Source organism: Siphateles boraxobius, unplaced genomic scaffold (genome assembly GCF_051911475.1).
Source record: "Siphateles boraxobius isolate OS27281-9 unplaced genomic scaffold, OSU_SipBor_1 11, whole genome shotgun sequence".
Taxonomy (NCBI): Eukaryota; Metazoa; Chordata; class Actinopteri; order Cypriniformes; family Leuciscidae; genus Siphateles; species Siphateles boraxobius.
The window spans coordinates 10,942,938-10,962,873 of NW_027508711.1; the positions used below are offsets into that span (position 1 = coordinate 10,942,938).

The 19,936-nt window shown below is 35.2% G+C and overlaps 2 protein-coding genes across 6 annotated transcripts; one reads left to right on the plus strand and one right to left on the minus strand.

The window, feature by feature from the left end:
• The first annotated feature begins 2,906 nt into the window (after positions 1 to 2,906).
• LOC143702437 (uncharacterized) lies at positions 2,907 to 7,845 on the plus strand. Its single transcript, XM_077196309.1, has 8 exons — positions 2,907 to 3,039; positions 3,164 to 3,195; positions 3,509 to 3,584; positions 3,756 to 3,847; positions 5,588 to 5,686; positions 6,559 to 6,773; positions 6,881 to 6,944; positions 7,637 to 7,845. The coding sequence occupies exons 3-8, from the start codon at positions 3,554 to 3,556 to the stop codon at positions 7,673 to 7,675; spliced, it is 540 nt and encodes a 179-aa protein (XP_077052424.1). The 5' UTR covers positions 2,907 to 3,039; positions 3,164 to 3,195; positions 3,509 to 3,553; the 3' UTR covers positions 7,676 to 7,845.
• A 730-nt stretch (positions 7,846 to 8,575) lies between these two features.
• On the minus strand, positions 8,576 to 19,926 carry lipia (lipase, member Ia). Of its 5 annotated transcripts, none has more exons than XM_077196276.1 (11): positions 19,743 to 19,884; positions 18,505 to 18,568; positions 16,889 to 17,259; positions 14,414 to 14,522; positions 13,688 to 13,789; positions 13,405 to 13,494; positions 12,475 to 12,642; positions 12,302 to 12,391; positions 10,831 to 10,939; positions 10,565 to 10,738; positions 8,576 to 8,918 (listed from the first exon to the last, which is right to left on the minus strand). In XM_077196276.1, the coding sequence occupies exons 1-11, from the start codon at positions 19,764 to 19,766 to the stop codon at positions 8,834 to 8,836; spliced, it is 1,386 nt and encodes a 461-aa protein (XP_077052391.1). In that variant the 5' UTR covers positions 19,767 to 19,884; the 3' UTR covers positions 8,576 to 8,833. The 5 variants fall into 5 exon arrangements, with proteins under 5 accessions (XP_077052391.1, XP_077052374.1, XP_077052400.1 ...); XM_077196267.1 differs by lacking the exon at positions 8,576 to 8,918 and adding an exon at positions 10,290 to 10,461; XM_077196259.1 differs by lacking the exon at positions 18,505 to 18,568 and having other exon boundaries at positions 19,743 to 19,875.
• Between the last annotated feature and the right edge of the window lie 10 nt (positions 19,927 to 19,936).

Genomic DNA, 19,936 nt, shown 5'->3' on the forward strand with positions numbered 1-19,936 from the left:
ACTACTATATTACGTATATTTTTATATAGGCTTATATATACCATTTTGCACATGTTTTGAACAAGCTTCCCTTTTTCTGGTGTTTGGTAAAGCTAATACAGCTAATAGTATACATAACCCTTGGTCATGTGGGCATGAAGAGAGGTCTTCAGGTGTTGTTTATATTTTGTTTTATTTGGAGAATTACATTTATGTGTTTATTTCATTTATCCGTCATATGTTAAAGTATTTTTAAAATGATTTTTTTGATCCAAGTAAACTAAAGAAAAGATAGGGGCACACTGTTTATGCTGCCGTAAGCAAATGTTTTTCTTTGTCGTATACGTATAAGCCAAAGTTTGCAGTGAGTTTTGTTTTTGTACATTTGTATTTTTTTATTTTGGTTAGTTTCATAATTTTAATTCATGAATGTATTAGTATACCTTTACTTCTCCACTTGCATTTAATAAATAACCTTGAATGATATTTGCGAGTCCTGAGCCTTTCTACCGAATTCCCTATATAATAGGCTATTTAAGACAAATATTATTTTATATTGCTGAATCATACTAAATACAGTAATTCATACCAACAATTTTTTTTAGATAGCTAGATATAAAGATAGATTAGAGAGAATACCATTGGTATTTCAAGCCTTTTTAAAACTATTTTCAACTTTTTCCTTTTTCCCCATGCTGTAAACCAATATTTTTTGTTATTCAAATTTGACTATACATTTTTATTTTTTCCCTATATATATATATATATTTGCTATTAATTCATTATTATAGCATTTTATAGCAGGTGCAATTTGTTCTGGCTTCAAGCTGGTTGAGATTTTTAGGGCATTATTCTGCAGCAACAATTTTTTAAATTTGTGGTAACGTTAGCATTTAATTTTGCATTACTCTTTAAGTTGTCTCTAAATACACAAGGTTTGGAAGATAGAAATCCTCTTCGTTTTTTACTCTCCTCCAGAAGGCAATTTTCTGGGACATATTTCATGTCACCTAGGCAGGAAACTCTATCTCTGGGGCACTTTTTTTCTGAGTTTCTTCTTCTCCTCCGCTGTGTTTTCGTACTTCTGAATCAGTCTTTCGACATATATCGCACTTCTTGCCACGTCGTCTTCTTTATCCTCTTTCACTCGTGGCACTGCGCCACTACGTGGAGGAAAAGGTGCCAAACTCCTGACTATAGAGTTGGGGATGAAGCCATCAGGAGCGATAGGCCAGTTAATTTTTGGGCGGGTTGGCAGTTTTATATCCGGCAGTTTGGTCGGTGGACGCGGATGATGATCTTTCACCGTTATCGCCGGCGTCGAGCCCCCAGTCTTCTTTCTGCCGCAGGACCCCCGATACGATCGCTGCCCTTTCGTCGGAGCCCTCTGTGCAAATTGAACCATCTCAACCGCCTTTTTTGAGCACTTGCTCACATAGGACTTCTTGTTTATGTCCGGTAATTTCGGTGGGCGTGATGATGTGTTTTTTTCTCTCGCCATTGTAATCGTGAGTCACGAGAGATAAGCCCTTGACGAGCAAGTTAGTCTTTAGTTCGTAAACGCTAAAATCGTCGCGAATTGTCTGCGAGAAGTGCTAGATAGCCAAGTAGGCTACGTTAAAATCTGAGAAAGTGAGCAATGTCATGACGTCATTAAACAATCCAAAATGTTACATGCAGCATACAATCTTTAAAAGTAAACAAAGCGTTTAAAACACAATGACCATTAAATGATTTGGTGTATAACGAGTAAAGACCGTAGATCTTTTGCAAAAATGAATTAGGCAATGTTGTTTTATAGCACCAATTTTTATATTACAAAACTGTAGCCTATTTCTTTCATCTGTCATCATTGCTTGTGTCATTTTTAAATTGAATTGGCCTGTTTCATGTTTAGGGACTTCAGGGCCTAAAAGTCTCCCAAGCCTTTTGTATATAGCCTACTGTCAAAAATATGAGATGAGTTGTGTCCCAAATGACGCTGTAGCCTACCTATGCATTATGTAGTCTACTTAACCGTGTGGGAATTTTATAAGGTTATTTTGTCCTTTAACATTGAAAAAGAAAAAGTCCCACAATGCAACCGTGAAAACCAGGGAGCATCAATGCTCACTATGGCCGCATCCGAAATTCGAACTTCCCTACTATAGAGTGAAAAAAAATATATAAAAAACATTCTTTCCTTTTCCTTGAATCCCTCCCTTATCTGGCTTATGCTACTCTAAGCAATGTCTGAAACTTTGTATTTTGAGCACTTCTTGCGTAGTTTGCCTTTCTGTGATGTATTCATGAAATACACACACATTGCTGTATTCCTCATTTGTGATCCTTGACCACAAAACCAGTCACAAGTCACATGGGTATATTTTTAGCAATAGCCAACAATAGTATGGGCCAAAATGATCGATTTTTCTTTTCTGCCAAAAATCATTAGGATATTAGGTAAAGATCATGTTCCATGAAGATATTTTGTAAATTTAAAAAAAATATTTTGAGTGAGTGGATGCAGCAAAATCGCAAACATAAATGGACAACTTTAAAGGCTATTATCTCCATGTTTAGATTTTCTTTGCACTATCAGATTCCAGATTTCCAAATAGTTGTATCTCTGCCTTGAATCTCAGTCTTATCCTAACAAACCATACATCAATTGAAAGCTTATTTATTCAGCTTTCAGATGATGTATAAATCTCAATTTCAAAAAATTAAGCTTTGTGACTGGTTTTGTGTTCCATGGTAAATGGAAAGTAAATGGTTCACTTTATTATTATTCTACAGCATGGAGTAATAATCTGTGGGACAAATACAAGAGACAAGTGTTTGGGACATGTGTATGACTCCAGTCCTAAGTCTGATTGGTGTCTTGGGGGCTCCATAAAAGGAGAGTGTATTCGGAGTCAAACAGGCTCCTGGGAAGAGAAAAAACGCCACAGTGTCAATACAGAAGAGCTGAAGAACACCATCATCGTGTAAGACAGAAGACGAGTGTGGAGAAATGAGAGTTTTGGAGGTATTGCTGTAGATGTAGTTTGGAAAGTTACAGTTTCAATACAGAGACAGGTGAGTTTGCCGGGCCAAACCTCTAACCTTACACTGTTTGTTGGACTTTGGAGCTACAATAAGGTTTATATGCACTGGTTACTTTTATATAATGTGAATGTCTTATTTTATTTCTCTTTCCCAGATCGTCTGTATTTCTTGGGCCGGATCAGGGTGGTGAGTGAGATATTCTGTCCTCGGCTAAACTTAGTCTCGACAATAGTCACTGTCATGATGGTGTACAATTACAACACAGTGAGCAGTTGGTGTGAGAACTTGAAGGAACTATATATAGATTCATGTAGTGACCACAGTGCTGACAAAGAGGTTAATATACAAAAACAAACTTGAATTGCAATTGCAAAAGCTAGATTATGCAAAGGGCCTATGCTGATATTTACTGAAACCCCAATGGGTACTGAAATGTTTTTTAAATGAATTATTGTTTCATATTGTACATCTAAATTATTATCCGTCTGTGCTTTTGGAGTTTGTTTTCGTCTCAGATCCATGAGCCCCTTCTTTTCATGTTGCCATGGGCAACTACAACGCCGCACTTACAGCTGGTAAGACATCTTGACACCTTCCTTTATCTTCCAAATACACAAGAGTCCTGTTGTATTTGAACTGCATTTTAAACTTTTAACAAGATTATCTTTCATGTATTTCACCAAATTGTGCTTGGTATATTTTTTGCACTCATTTTATTTCACACATTTTGCATCTCGTCATCCCAGATATTGAAGATTTCAAATCCATTGTGTCGACTCTAGAGAACCAGCGTGTTCTGTCTGAACACAACAGACTTCAGAACACACTCTCAGTTAATGTCAGTAAGTGAATTATTAGATATTAAATTATTGCATGAACAAGCCGTGGCAATTGAGTTATCAGAGATTTGAGATTATAGGGGAAATAATCAGTGTTAAGTAAACATTACATAAAGGCGTGTATTTAGCAATGACAAACAAACCTCTTGAGGTTCACATAAGATCATTTCACTCACTGGGAATCATTTTACTCCTGGGAATGTGTAGACAGAATGTTTGTCACGGTTTGACAGAGAGAGAGACTGTGTCAGGATGTCCTTGAGTTATATTTATCTTTTCAGTGTACAGTGTACAACTTGCAATGACTAATAGTGTACAACAGTGGTTCCCAAGTTTTTTAGAGTGGCATAACCCCTGAGGCATTTAACAACAACTTTTGCATTCTCTGGCAAATATTTTTCGCTCGCACAAAGGTTTTGCGAGCGAACTCAAATTTTCTCAGGAAAACGCAGAGGTTTTGCGAGCGAGCGCAAAGTTTCTCGGGCGAACACAGAGTATTTGCGAGTGAATGCAAAGTTTCCCGGGGGAATGCAAAGAACGCAAAGGGTTTGCGATAATTCCACACGTAGACCAGTTACTAGTCATGTGACTAACACTGAAAACTGGGACCCACAGCATTTGATCATTGGATTTACACAACTCATTTCACTTAAAGAAGTGTTTTCTCAACATTGCATATCTAATTAAATCAGCGCCTGACGAACACATTAATTATTATTTGAGTTATCACTCAGTGAGTTATTTATCCAAGCATAACGTCTCGGTTACTAATGTAGGCCTCGTTCCCTGAAGTGATCCCATTATGTCGCCATGTGGACGTCACGTCGAACGTGAGCGACTGAAAGGGAAATGTCTTTGGAAGGCTTTTGTCTTTCAAACACATTAAAAAGTACAATTTCATGTCATTTCACATTTACATGCATGGCAGGGATTCCCACAATTCTTTGTTAGCTGAACCTCTTCAACCTAATATATTTACTTGAAGTAAGCCCTTAGATTTTAAGTTAGGTCAACAATAAGATTAAGTCAATAATAATAAAATAAAGTTAATGGTTCTCTGATGTCTGTTAATGATCACATGATTTGCAGGTAAACAATTTTTAAAAAAGCTTTTTAGGAAATGTTTTATTTAGATTGTTTTTACTTGAATTTTTAAATTGTAGGATTGAATTAATTAATAGCTTTCATTCATGAACCTCTGCAGTTCCATCACAAACCCTAGTCTGGGAAACCCTGATATAATGTAATAGTTAATGCACTTCATGTTGTTAATAACAAAGAATGGAACATATTTTCTTTCTCTTTGCATTTTTATATGAATATGGCACAAGATTATCCTATTCAAATCAATGTGATACACGAGTCAGGTCAAAAGTAATCTAAAAGTATTCAAAGTAGTCTGAATACATTAGATTACATTACTAACTACAGTTTTTGTTATGTAACTTGGAATCAGTAACTGACTACAATTTGTATCTACTGAATATTATCAACATCAAAAACAAGAACTCACACAGGGTATGTTTTTGTATCAAAGAGAGTTTGATACTTAAATAAATTTCCACGGACAGTCTGTGTCTATAGGCTATTTGTTCTTCACGCTGGGATAAGTTTTTCTGCAAATTGTGTTGTTGAGAGATAAGATACGTTTTAGAACCTAAAACTGAAGTTTAGAGAATAGAATCTAATCCTTTATGAAGATATTAAGTGTTTTGTACTTATTGGTGTTCCCTTTGCAGGAACAAGCAGGACAGGAAATGAATGAAGTGAATCAGGAACCCGACTTGCTGGCCCTCAAGTTTCTTTATAGTAACACAGATGAACCCAAAGACACCAAAGTAAGTTTGTTACAAAAAATCTGTCTGATTACTGATTTTTTGTGTGTGTATTTTTTTTTTGATTGCCATATATGGCTGCATGTCTGTGATATGACATTTCGGTTCATATGAAAATGTCTCATATTGCTACTGCTGAGGCATCCAGACATGAACAAAGGGACAGATTTACTAGTTTGGCAACTTGCACTGGCATATCTTAAAATATGTCAGAGCCAACGTTTTGTCTCAGCATGTAACCACCAGTAATGTTTTTTTTCTATGGCATGTTTATAAAAGCTGCTTAAATGTCCTAACTGAACTAAGGCCTAATCCTGGCTTAATCTAAATCTGGTCTGTGAAACCAGGCCTACAGGTTACAGTACAAATATTTATGTCGTAAATTCTTCACTTTCAAACATTCAAACCCTCAAGCTTTTAAAATGTCAAAACCTCAAGCATGATATTATAAACATGATATTATAAGCCACATGCGCGTAAATGAACACAGTACCGCTCTTCACTCTGAAACATGTAGTTCAATCTAAATCGCAGCCTTTGATTTGATAATTGTGATGTGATATATCGCTATTTTACATTTTGATGTATTTATACATTTTGATTAATTGTATAGCCTCATTTGTCTATTTTAATGTTACATTCAATTGAATTCATTAATAACTTTGCGAACCCCCAGTTGGGAAGCCCTGCCTTATCCTTTTCTAAAAACATGTAGATTAAAAAAATCTTAAGCTTTCTAAACTGGATTTTTTTAGTGCTCACCTTCAGGGGCCCTATTGGGTTTTTGAGGCTCCTGACAGTGTGAGGCCCCTAGAGGACAAACTGCTCACAACTGAAATGAAATGATTAGGATTGTCCCTTTAATTTTTTTTTAGGAACCTCTCAGCAACTGTACCTCTGCTCCTGCACCGGCAGTTTCCTCTTCTTCATCTTCTGGCACAACAAGCTCAATCCCGCTCCCTGCGTATCTCTCGGCATTATTAGCAGCTAAACCCCGACCGGCCCTTCAGGGCCCCGCCACCTTGGAGCAGATGAGAGCAGAGCTCCGAGATCTTCGAGATGAACTGAATACGCTGAGGACTCAGCAGAAGTTAGTGCAATATGAATGTATTTAAACCAAATAAAAATGTTGAGATTCCTATCCTTATATTTCTGTAAAAAAAAAAAAAAAAAAAATGTAATGGCATTGCGTTTCAGAAAAGAAATCAAACTGCTCATGAACGAACTTGATGAAGAAAAGAAGATGCGTTTGTCACTGCAAGTAAGCATGAAGACGCCTCTAGATGTTAACTCTTTATTCACAATTTCACTCATTACCATAATGTAGAACTTATTTAATTGCCTGAAATGGACTTATTATGCTTTTTTCCCACATTTTCAACAATCTTTAGTGTGTAATGTTGCTGTTTGAGCATGAAAAAGGTCTGCAAAGTTATAAAGCACAAAGTTACTCCAAAGCGGGATATTCTCTATATCAGTGTGCACTGTTTCTGAACATATTCATAATATTCCGCCTTTAAGTAATTCTAACTAAGACATACGCAAAATAAAGGGATGAGGCCTGGTTGAGTTGTGTTTGTAGTGTGTTGAAACTCAGTTTTGTTAAAGAGTGTAACATTTCCCTAACACGCTCGACCAATCAGTTGACCAATCATAATACACTGGTCTATCCGACCAATAAGAGCACACTGCACTTTTCAGAAGGAGGGGCTTCAGAGAGACCGGAACTAAACAGAGTGTTACTGACAGACTGGGAAGAGAGGCGCAGCAATAATGTAAAATTTGTGAAAAAATGTTTTTTTGAACATTCAAACATGAAAACCTATTGTAGTAGACCCCAAAGGAAAATCAAAACTTTGGAAAAGGGCATAATAGGTCCTCTAACATGAAGATTTGTGATCATTTGACAGTAAATATTAATGACCCTCTCACTTGTGCTCTATTTAATTTCAGATTGAAGTAGAACGCCTTAAGAAACACATGTCCGAATGAGCCAAATCTGAGGTATCCATCACCTGATCGAACCACCGTGAATCTCAAGAGTGGAAACGAAAAACTTTCAGAGACTAAGGAGGGACTCTTGGGAATTTGTATCGAGATTCATTGTGAAAATATATTGTGCCGCTTCATGGGTAATATAAAAGAATGTTTTGGATTCTAAACTTTTGAAGATGACTGGAAAGAGGCATCTATATAGTTTCAATCAGACAGATGCAGGAGAATTCTAAAGCTTTGGGAATACTGTTCAAATGTTTAGAGTCAGTAAGATTTTTTTAAATGTTTTTAAAAGAACTGCTGAGTAAAGCTACATTTATTTGATAAATACAGGAAAAACAATATCATTAAATATTATTACATTTAATATTTAAATTTTAGATTTTATTTTATTTTTTTAAAATTTCACAGGAATTTAAATTTATTCCTGTGATTGCAAAATTTATCATCATCATACTTCAGTCACATGATCCTTCAGAAATCATTCTAATATGCTGCTGAAGAATAATTGTATTATTAATGTTGAAAAATATTTTTGTGGAAACATGATACTTTTTTCAGGATTCTTTGATGAATAGAAAGTTAAAAAAACAGGGTTTTTAGTTACAATGAAAAAAATATTGATTTGATCAATTAAAAACAAAAAACAATCTTACAAAAGAAAAAAAAATCGTAATGACCCCAAACATTTGAATGGCAATGTATAACGGAATGTATTAACTTTGCTATTATATTTAATTATATTGTACATTTTGTATATGCGGTGAGCAGGAATTCAAGAAGTGAAGCATATATGATGTAAAAAAAGTAATCCTACATAGAAAAATAATGGGAACCACAGCACTAGATTTTAAGTTAAAACACAGACAACTAAAGTAATACCATACAAAAACAATCTGTTTTTAGAAAAATATGTATTTACATTACATAAAAACAAACAGGTGTAGCTGTACCTTGATGAAGAAAACACAACAATAATCAGTAAATTATAATTCTGAAGGGACAAACCGTGAAAGACAACATATTGACACAAGGAAAACAACTTCAGATCATTTTAGTTAAAGACTACAAATGACAGCTATGCCGAGTAACCGAGTTGAAGAGGCAGGGGTCACAGTCTTGAGACAGGAATGTCCTCGCTTAGGACAGTGTGGATCAAAAGTTCGAGTCTTCACAAGGAATCGGTCTGAACGTCACATCTTTATTTTTCTCCAGCAGAAGATCATAGCGACACAGAGGCCTGTTGAAAAGCAAAGCAACAGATTAATGTGACGTTTAGTTGAATGAAACCAGACTATGCTTTGCGTTGTGGCTGTCAATTGTACACTGTTCTTTGCTTCTATGTAAATTCATGCTTGTCAATACACACCTCAAACAGAATAATGTTCACATTATGAGATTTCATGTGAAGAAAATGCTCTGTTTTGAGAGTACTGCTGATTTAATTCTTATTGGCAACGAGCGTTTGAACGTAGCCTGTGACATTTCCTAATCCCATGTTTGACGTCAGTGACCAACAATATGTATAATATTATTTTAATAACCTGATACTTTTTCCATGATTCTTTGATTAAAAAAAAGCATTGAACAGCATTTATTTAAAATAGAAATCTTTTGTGACAATATACATCATCGTTCAAAAGTTTGGGGTCTTAAATTTTTTTTGTTGCAAGAAATTAATTATTTTTTTTCAGCAAGGATGTGTTAAATTGATCAAATCATAAAGTGATAGTAAAGATTTAATATTAGAAAAAAATTCTATTTTGAATAAATGCTGTTTTTAAAAAACTTTTTATTCAATGAATCCTGAAAAAAGTATCACAGGTTCCAAAAAAATATTAGCCAGCACAACAGTTTCCAACATGGATAATAACTGAGTATCAAATCAGCATATTAGAATGATTTCTGAAGGATCATGTGAAACTGAAGACTGGAGTAATGAACCTGAAAATTCATCTTTGTATCACAGAAAGAAATGATATTTTAGTGTATTCAAATAGAAAACCATTATTTTAAATTGTAATAATATTTCACAATATTACTGTTTTTTTCCCTGTATTTTGGTGAGCATAAGAGACTTCTTTCAAAAACATTAAAAATATTTGTGTTTTCAATCTTTTGATCGGTACTGTGTGTGTGTGTGTGTGTGTGTATATATATATATATATATATATATATATATATATACACACATACACACACAATCTAAGGAACCGTTTTCCACTATAGAGAACCTTTTGTGCAATGGAAATGCTCCATGGATGAAACCATAGATGCCAATAAATAACCTTTATTATTGTTTTTTTAATTTATGATACACACAGGGTGAAAAAAAAGATATACAGTATAAATAAATAAATAATAAAAAACAAAACATAATGATGGAAGTAGTTAAAAAAAAATACATTCTCATTAGTATATTTCAGTGTTCCACTTTTATCTGCTAAGATAGACAGACAAAGTAGTACGTGCACTTGGTAGTACGTGCACTTGGTAGTACGTGCACTTGGTAGTACGTGCACTTAGAACTGAATTCTAAATATAAATCCGGGTGATGATGTATAATGAAATGAAATCTACTAGCTGGAATGAAAAGGGTTAATAAGTCAAAATAAGAGTCTGCAGAGCTTGTATAAATGCTAAAAAGGGCTTCCAAATTTTAGAGAATGGTGTCCTGGGCCGATGAAGGGAAAATCTATTTTTTTTCAAGTTTGATGAAATACAAGTCCGCTTTAATCCAACGAGAGTGTGATGGGGGATAGGAGTTTTTCCAGTTAAACAAACTTTGTCGTCCAGCCAGCAATGTGAGAAAAGCAATAAAGTCAGGAAAATAGCGGGGTAAAAAAAGGTTAAATTTGAAGAGTGTACAAATGTTTGAGAACACACCTGAGGTTGTTCTGTAGAGAAGTCAGGCGAATGCGCAGCAGACGTAGTTTCTTACGTGGCCGGAATCCTTTTGCTGGACAGAACTTCAGTGTGATCTCTTTAACAGGCTGGATGTCTCTGTCAAACTGAGCAAGAAGACTGGTCTCCACATACTTCTCAAACGTTATGGATTTACTGGAAAAAAGGATGAGAAACATTAGCATTAGCCCAATTAATGAATCTGGGAAAAAAAAAAAATGTCCGAAATTAGACTTTCATGAACTTACTGGTTGAGTTGAACTTGTGTCTCTTCCTCTCCGTTGTGTAATTTGATTGTTAAATATCCCCAATGCAATTTCTGGTTCCATGTGACAATATCAACCTTGTAACCGAACTCTGATGGAGTCAAAGATTAAATAATGAGAGACTGTTTTTTACAGAACAGCTGAAATGCAAAACTAGAAACAGCATTTTCGTAATACTTTTAAAAATACAACACTACCAGTCAAAGGTTACAAATAATAATTAACGTTTTTTGTAGCGGCTGGACCAATCAGACAGACAATTATTCATTATATGTAAAGAATAATCCAGCAAACCCCCAAGTATCGTACATTATAGACTAACTAAACAGGTTTGGTGTAAGCTGACCCCTTGTTAACAAGGTAACTGATGGTTCTGTTCAGATAGTTAACTGACTATTATGTTTGTGTTATGTTTCCATAACTTCATTACCTGGTTTCTGTTTCGGATTGAGTCACTTTTACCCAGTTTCTTTTTCGGATTCAGTCACTTTCACTTTCCATTTTACCCATGTATGCATGATGGTGTGTGTTTGTTTAGACAAATGTGTTTGTGATTGAGTTAAATAAAACTTTTGTGTACATTCATGCGAGTTTTGATTCTGGGTTAGGTGAGGTTAGTGTTCGCTGGACAAACAATAATTGATTGTAACATTTAATTCAGCGACATCAAGTTAATTCTATTAACCGATACAAATATTTATAATTAATTATTCATATTTACCCTTTAAGCAAATTTTCTACATACAATTATGTTTTTAAGAAATCTCTCTAGGCTGCATTTATTTAATCAAAATACAGTGAAACACAAATTTTGTTCATATAATTATAATTTAAAAGAACCCATTACAAGATCCTTCAGAAATCGATATTTTATGCCGATTTGTTTTTCATGATTCTTTAAAGAATAAAGTTTTAAAAAAATCGTTTGTAACATTATACATGTCACTTTTGCTTAGATTAATGCATCCTTCAAATCAAATCCAAATCTTCCTTACCAAAACTTTTGAATGGTGGTGTATCACTGTTTCCACAAAAATATTAAGCTATACAACTGTTTTCATTGATAATAATAATAATAAATGTTTCGTGAGCAGCAAATCAGCATATTAAAATGATTTCTGAAGGATCATGTGACACAGAGTAATGATGCTAAAAATCAGCATTGCATCACAGGAGTAAAATATTTTAAATTGTAAGGTTATTTTAAAAATAAAAAAAAATTATTTGTTTTTTGGATCAAATAAATGCAGTCTTGGTGAGCATTTTTTATAATTCCACATTTTTGACTGGTAGTGTATATAATACTGTATGACCACATTAACATCGACCATATAAGACTATATAGAATATACTATATTGTACTTATAAAAATGTCACAATGCACGACTAGTGAAAGCAAAAAAAATTGACAGCAATAATGAATGTAACTGAAATGCACTAAAAAGGTGCTCACTGCAGAATGGAGAAGCTTCATTTGTTTGGAAATATGTCCTTGTTTGTCTAAGCCGGACCAGTGGCTCCCTCCAGTGTACAACATCGTAACCTAGGCAATGTAATTAAAATTATGAATGTCTCAAAGGGGCAATTAAACAAATCAAACAAGTTTACTCAGTGTTTGGAGTTTACCAAAAACAGGACATCCATCTGGCTTAAACTTCCCACAATCCATGCACTTCCCATCTAGGAAGTCTGTGTAGGATTCACAGGGGTAGGCAGTAATGGGACAGGAGCCGTTCACTGAACTCATGTAGAGAAACACCGACCTCTGATGGTCACACTTGAAATACTGTGATCCTGAGGAAGTTTAAAGAGGAATTTTGTAAGAAGTTTCAACCCACACACGGCACGGGGGTCAAAGGCACAAAATACAAATACTTTAGATCAAATAATGTCTAAGTTTATACTTTCAAAACGATCACTTTAGTTTATTTCGATAAAATAAATTGTTGTTCAATATACTGTCATTAAAATGTGTTCATTTTAAAAATACAGAAACATAATTATTTAAAAGTAAAGTATTTATTCAGTTATTGAAAAACTGTTGCTTAAATTACATTGAACAAAACTGAAAATCATTAACAAGAGCTTTGTCTCAAAATATAGAAATCCATTTTATTCGATTCTGATTTACTACATAAATCTGCAACATTTTCAAAAACATAAGAATCCTGAAAAAAATAAAATAATTGTCCACAACTGTTTTCAACATTGCTAATAATAATGAATGTTTCTTGAGCAGCAAATCAGCATATTAGAATGATTTCTGAAGGATCATGTGACACTGAAGACTGGAGTAATGATGCTGAAAATTCAGCTTTGATCAAAGGAATAAATTATATTTTAAAATATATTAAAATAGAAAATTTGAAATTGTCATAATATTTACCAATATTACGTTTTTGTTGTTGTATTTTTGTAAATGCAGATTTGCTGAGCATAAGAGACATTAAAAATCTTACCAATTGCCTTCCCTACCTTCAAATAAAATATGTATACACATTTGTATGACGACAATTTTCTTTTTTGGTACATTTTTGAAATGATATAAATGCTGACCTGAAAAGATGGTTTTGGGGCATCCTGGCTGGTCCGCTCCACCGTTTGCATAGTAGTCGATGTGACCCAGGAGATCGCGATAGCCCAGTGCTACAAGACAATGGCAACAATGAGTTAACCAGACCTAGATTTTCTATTTTTATATTATGCATTTGGTGTTTGCCTTTGCAAATGTCACATCTACATTGCAAGACTGCTGTGAGTGGTTAGGGTGTCGCTTCCTGAACCGAATCAAGAGCCCCACGTCGAGATAAGTCTCAATGATGTGTGAGAAAAACCGTACCATCCATGTCTGTGTGTAGGGCTTCCACAAACTGGGCATCAGTCGGGTCTAGACGTTCACTGGGAGGACGACCATTAAACTCTGGCCCTGCTGGATCCAGCGCTGATTAAAGCAGATGAAAATTTCATAAAGCTGATGAAAATATCATAAAACTGAAACTGATAATAGCTTAAAGCAGGGGTTCTCAACTCTGGCCCTTGAGGTCCATAATGATGCATTTAAAAGTTAACGGCCAAATGGATCTAAAAGTTGGCATTGTTGTTGCAGATGAGATATAACACGGATAAAATAACAGTAAATATTTCTTATAAAGTTAAATGGTGATCATTAGTCACTCAAACTCTTTGACCTTTATCTAAACCTCTATACTTAACTGTTGGTCGCACACATCCGCCATGTTTGATTCGCGTTTGTTTTGAACCGAATCCTCCTCCAAAGCGCAATGTGTCGTGGGCAATATTAGCCGTAAAGGTGTGCACAGATACACACTTTGAAAATCTACCAAAAACAGAAGACCATCCGGCGACTTTTGGGACACACTTATTCTAATCTCACATACTATTTAGGATGGATAATACGCACATAGGGAGGGACGCAGGGTAGTAAGTCCGAAGACCTTGGTTAGCTTGTCCAGGTGTGTTTGATTCAGGTTGGAGCAAAACTCACGAGGGCCAGAGCTGAGAATCCCTGGGTTAAAGGTTTAGTAGGTGAATGGATGAATCTCACCTGTTATCCTGCCAATTTTCCCGCCAAATTCGGCCCCAGTGAAACCTGAAATGTGGGCTCCTAGACTGATACCAATCATGTGAATGGAGCTAAGGTTGGCCCCATTGTTCTGTAATGTCAACCATGGAAACACACTAGTTAGGCAGCTATAATTACATGGGAAATTGAGAGGCCACACAATATAATCAATTTAAATATTTATAAATAAGTTTTATTTTGGTTGTTTTTATTAACATTAAGATTAGATAGTTGTTAGCTTTTCATCCATCTTCAAACTCCCTGCAGTTCCTACACATCCCTTAGTTTGAGAAAGTGTGACACGTTTAATGCACTTCACTTTGTTGATAACAAAGAGTGGAATAAATCTGCTCTCTTTGCTTTTTTATAGCATTATGCCACACGATTATTCTATTGAAATCAATCTGATAAATGAGTTTGGTCAAAAGTAATCTGATTACATTACCTAAAATGTGTAGATTGTATAATAGATTACATTACTAACTACAATTTTAATCTTGTAATTCGTATTCAGTAATGGATTACGGTTTGTAAGTAATCTACCCAGCACTGCATATAAACATGACTATTAGGTCATCATAAGGATTACATTAAAATAACCTGAGCAAGTTAACGATTAACTATGAAATGCCTGTATGCTTCTCCTGTGCACACAAACCTACTGCCAATGCACAAGACAGCACATTAATGACCACAGAACCTTAAAGGGCTCAGATGGTTTTTTATTAATTTTATTTTCCCTGAGGAAGTTTTTTAAACATGTTGTTCAACCACTTTCCACAATCCCCTTCGTAAACTCATTTGTGAATACAACACCCACATCTCAAGATCCAATCAACAACCAAAGTCACACCATAAATGTTTTCCCGCTCAGTTCTAGAAGCAACTGATTTTTTTCTTTGTATTAACGATCAAATTTCAACGATTGTATAATCGTTTTGATTTCAAGGGGTATCCATGAAGATTTATTTTAGTATTTGATCTAATTAGTATTGTGAGCCTATCTGGTGCTAACATTTTTGTAGAGTGAAAAACTATCCATAACGGAGTCCATGAATGTATATAATGTATGTATCATTGTCCATCAACAAAGATTCCATAATTGTTGAGATCTTGCACACCAACAATTTAGGCTCACCCACTTATTAAAGGGTTAGTTCACTCCAAAATTAAAATGACCCATGATTTACTCACCCTCAAGCCATCCAAGGTGTATATGACTTTCTTCTTTCAGCCAAACACAATCAGAGTTAAATTAAAAAAAAATATCCTGGCTCTTCCAAGCTTTATAACGGGAGTCAATAGTAACTGAGATTTTGAAGCCCAAAAAAGTGCATCCATCCTTCATAAAAGTAATCCATACGACTCCAGGGGGTTAATACAGGCCTTCTGAAGCAAAGCGATGCGACTTTATAAGAAAAATATCCATAATTAAAACTTTATAAACTATAATCACTGGCTTCCGGTAACGGCCGTACGCACATTCACGAGAGAGTCGAGTTCCGGCGTATGACGTAGGATGTAGGAGTAGCGTAAGCTTAGGTGAGAGTAGACGCCTCTCGCGGTTTAAACAAACAGGACTGGGCAACAAACTCAAGATCCTCCCACATTTCTCTTTAAAAATTCTGGTTTTAGACTTTTAATTTGTGACCGGTGTTTTGTTTTGCTCTATCCTCTGTGCTTCCACGTTCATCAATACATTATGTGTCGGGTCAGAGGTCACACTTCCGCTGGAACTCGACTCGCGCCTGGCCGTTACCACAAGCCAGTGATTATGGTTTAAAAAGTTATGAACATGGAAATTTTTCTTACAAAGTCGGCGGACAACCGGAGTCGTACGGATGACTTTTATGATGGATGGCTGCGCTTTTTTGGGCTTCAAAATCTCAGTTACAATTCGCTCCCATTATAAAGCTTGGAGAAGCCAGAATATTTTTAAATATAATTCTGATTGTTTTGGGCTGAAAGAAGAAAGTCATATACAACTAGGATGGCTTGAGGGGGGAGTAAATTATGGGATCATTTCAGGAGAACTAACCCTTTAATTTTCAATAAGCCCACCCAGAATTTGTCTGCATCTGAAATCACATTTACCTACTATATCATAGCATGTCCTAATTCACACACAGTACTCATAAAAGAGTATGTAAAAAGTTCCCGGATGACCTACTACTTCCACTGAGATTATGAAGTGCGCACTTGATGGACACTTTACTATCCCATGAGGCCACAGGAGGGTATGTGAATGGCAGTGAAGCGACGCAACTGATGCTGGTAGGTCACATGACAATGACATACAACACACATTCATACTATAGAACGTACTTTTTAACGGTTGTGAAGTAATTACTTATTCAAAAGAAGTACCTATTCAGAGAGTATACACAGCCTGTGATTAAAAACATACTGGTATTCCTTATTTGCAAAATTATGTATCTGAGATTGCACTTCTTTTACCTCCATTTTCCGGATGAGCTCAGTAAGATTTGCAGCCACCTTGCGCGTGTTTTTCACGACTTTCCAATAGTTCAAATTGGTTGCACCATGGTTCCAATCCACCACAATAGTGTTCATGTCACGGCGTTTGAGAAGGAACTCCACAAACTGGTAGATCCACACTGGGGGTGAGCCGCTGGGCCGGTACCCGTGGATGAGGAAGGTGGTGGGAGAGCTGAGGTTGAAGTGAGGATTGCTGAAGGGCTCTTGGTGGGAGAGCAGCTGACCGCAGGAGATGTCGGCCCGTGTGTAAAGCAGCAATCTGACATTCAAAGCTGTCCCCACAATGGAGTGTTTAAGGTCAAGGTCTATCATCTTCTCGCATTCTTGAGCTTTAGGGAGAAAGGAAATAATGTTTTAAGGCTGGCTTTCTCTGCAAGTCTTTGTTTTCAAAAACAACAACTTTAGTCTTATTTAATTTCATACAAGATGCAACTGATCAATGCATTTGAGTAAATTAATGATATGATTATTCAAAATATTTCAGAGGAGACCAAGATCCATTGCTGACTTTTACATTTCTACATATGAACAGAACACTTACATCTACAGAGAAGCTTCGTTTGTGGAAATCCTTACCATTTTACTAAATAAATTATTTTGCTGACACTGTCATTCATTCAAAAATACACAAAATATTTGTATTTCTGATCACCGTCGTTCCGATAAAATTTGAAAATCTTTCTTATGCTAATATTCAGCCAAGTCAATGTTATTAACACAAGTTATTTGCTTAAAAGCAGTGTCTTGTATAGCATCAACAGAGGCGTTGGGTTGCTCTATATATATATATCTACCAATATATACCAGTATAAAGGAGTTTGGTTCCTAAATGAGTCTGTGTGTTTGAATGCATTGGTTGAGCAAATGATTCAATGACTCACTCATAATAACAATCACTTGTTGCCACTTACTGGTATATTGATGTAACTTCCAGGAGGAGTCACTGAAAAATCTGTAATTGTTTTTTTAAAATAAAACAATATCAGCTTTGTTTTTATTTAGACCGCACAAGAATTTCTATGGAATAATAATACCACGGAATGAATATATATATTTTTTAAAGTAATTACAACTTTTTTCACAGAATTGCAAGATATAAAAGCGCAAAGCGTATGTCTCCTGACTATATAACTTGCAACTGCACCTTTATATCTTAACTCTGAGGATATCAAATTACCACTGGAATCTGTAACCATCAATGTACTATGGTCCTAAACCAAAAGGAAAACAATGTAGTCTACAAAAAGCATTCTTTTTACATTTACACTTAAAAGCAGACGAAAATGAGTGGGAAAAGGTGTGCACGTATTTAGTATTTACAGGAAGAGTGGGAGTGATGTTACAGTACATCTGTGGAGCCCACACATGGAATTATTTTTAACATTTCCAGAGAACTTGCATAAAGTAACACCCATCATAATGAGACAGCATTCACTGTGAGTAATATAGAAACTGTATTTTTTCTCTCACAGCTGACTGTCATGGTGTTTTAGGCCACTATGGTTAACCACGTTGAAGTGTGAACATTTAGAATAATCTAATTATAAAACTAAAATCGTTTGTTTCAACATTACCTCTGAAAGTGTCAATCAACATCAGCGTCACATATAAGAGCCCCCAAAAGAACGTCCTGTAGAACTGCAAAAGAGAAAAGCATGACAAAAAGCTCAGATAAAGTGTGGTAATCTAAAGGCGTATTTCACACGGTTTTCATCTTAGCAATGTTTTTTCTCACTTTAAAGTGGCAGAAGTGCTGCAAACTTCTTTTGCTTTCTTATTACTTGCTGGCCATATAAAACAATTTAACTTTTTTTTTGTGTGTGTGTGGAAAGCCACGCATCACGTATTTTCCACATGATGAAACCATAAGTTTCCAGTGACCCCATCACACACTCGCATTCAGTTTCAATGAATCTCATTGGTGTGCAATACAGTCTCTCATTTTCTTTTATTATTTTAGTATCATTGATATACTGGTTTTGTTAGATTTTATTTTCCTATTTTAATAGTACAGTTTCAGTAAGTATGTTTTAGTGCATTTTTTTCATTTAAAAAGAAAATGTCTATAAAGTTTTCATTAGGTTTTCGTTTATTCAGTTTGTTATTTTATTACTTCCGCTTAAACTAATGAAAATGAGAAATGTTGCCTTGGCAACTAGATGAAATAAAATGTTTTATTTCAGTAGATGTTTATTTTATTTCAAGTAATGAAAATGTTTTATTTATTGATTTTATTTATGGATGTATAAATATTTATTTATTTTTAAATTTTTTTTTATAAACATTAACATTTTAAAATGCAGGAAGGTTTGTGTAAGGAACAGGTTTAACTGTTCAGGAAGGTTTAACAGCTTAAGGAATACAAAATATACAAAACATCATTAGCTCAGCATTAAAACCATACAAAAGTCCATGAAAACCCCCACCATTGAACAATAAACTAAAACAAACAGTTTTGAAGTCATTGTGAGTTTGTGTCCATTTTAGAGACTCCACATCTAAAGCTAAAAAGAAGACAAACTGGTTTTAACCTGTTGTCATGGGGAGAGTATAAGAATGTGCTTTCCAAACAAGCAGTACAAATCACATTAACTTATACATTAACTGTGTTCCCAGTTAAAACAATTGTACATGAAATAGCCTAATATGTAAACCAGTCTGACAAACCACTAATGTAAACATTCACACAAACGTATAGTAGCCATGTACTCATGTGATCACCAGTGGACATCAACATAGTCTATTCAAACAAAGAGCAGTTTCTACTATCAGCAACAAGGAATATTTTACATGAAATGAGGAGACATCTTACCATGTTGGAGGAGTATCCAGACATTTATGTCTGACAAAGTCAAGTTTGCTGATACTTCATTTGAAGACACCAGGAAATAGTAAGGTGACACACTGGCTGAGCTACTCCTCCTTGACATTAACTGCTCCACCCACCATCCTACAAACATCCACCTACAGGTGGCACATTCCTGAAATCTAATCCTGATTGTCTGG

What these genes read in the sequence shown, in the direction of transcription:
- LOC143702437 (XM_077196309.1), top strand. Translation starts at nt 3,554, where the DNA reads ATGGGCAACTACAACGCCGCACTTACAGCTG. An exon ending in AGAACACACTCTCAGTTAAT is followed by an intron (nt 3,848 to 5,587) that starts GTCAGTAAGTGA and finishes TTCCCTTTGCAG; the next exon opens with GAACAAGCAGGACAGGAAAT. An exon ending in AGATGCGTTTGTCACTGCAA is followed by an intron (nt 6,945 to 7,636) that starts GTAAGCATGAAG and finishes ATTTAATTTCAG; the next exon opens with ATTGAAGTAGAACGCCTTAA.
- lipia (XM_077196250.1), bottom strand. Translation starts at nt 19,890, where the DNA reads ATGTTTGTAGGATGGTGGGTGGAGCAGTTAATGTCAAGGAGGAGTAGC. An exon ending in CCCCAAAACCATCTTTTCAG is followed by an intron (nt 12,643 to 13,404) that starts GTCAGCATTTAT and finishes AAACTTCCTCAG; the next exon opens with GATCACAGTATTTCAAGTGT. An exon ending in AGATGGATGTCCTGTTTTTG is followed by an intron (nt 12,392 to 12,474) that starts GTAAACTCCAAA and finishes TACATTGCCTAG; the next exon opens with GTTACGATGTTGTACACTGG.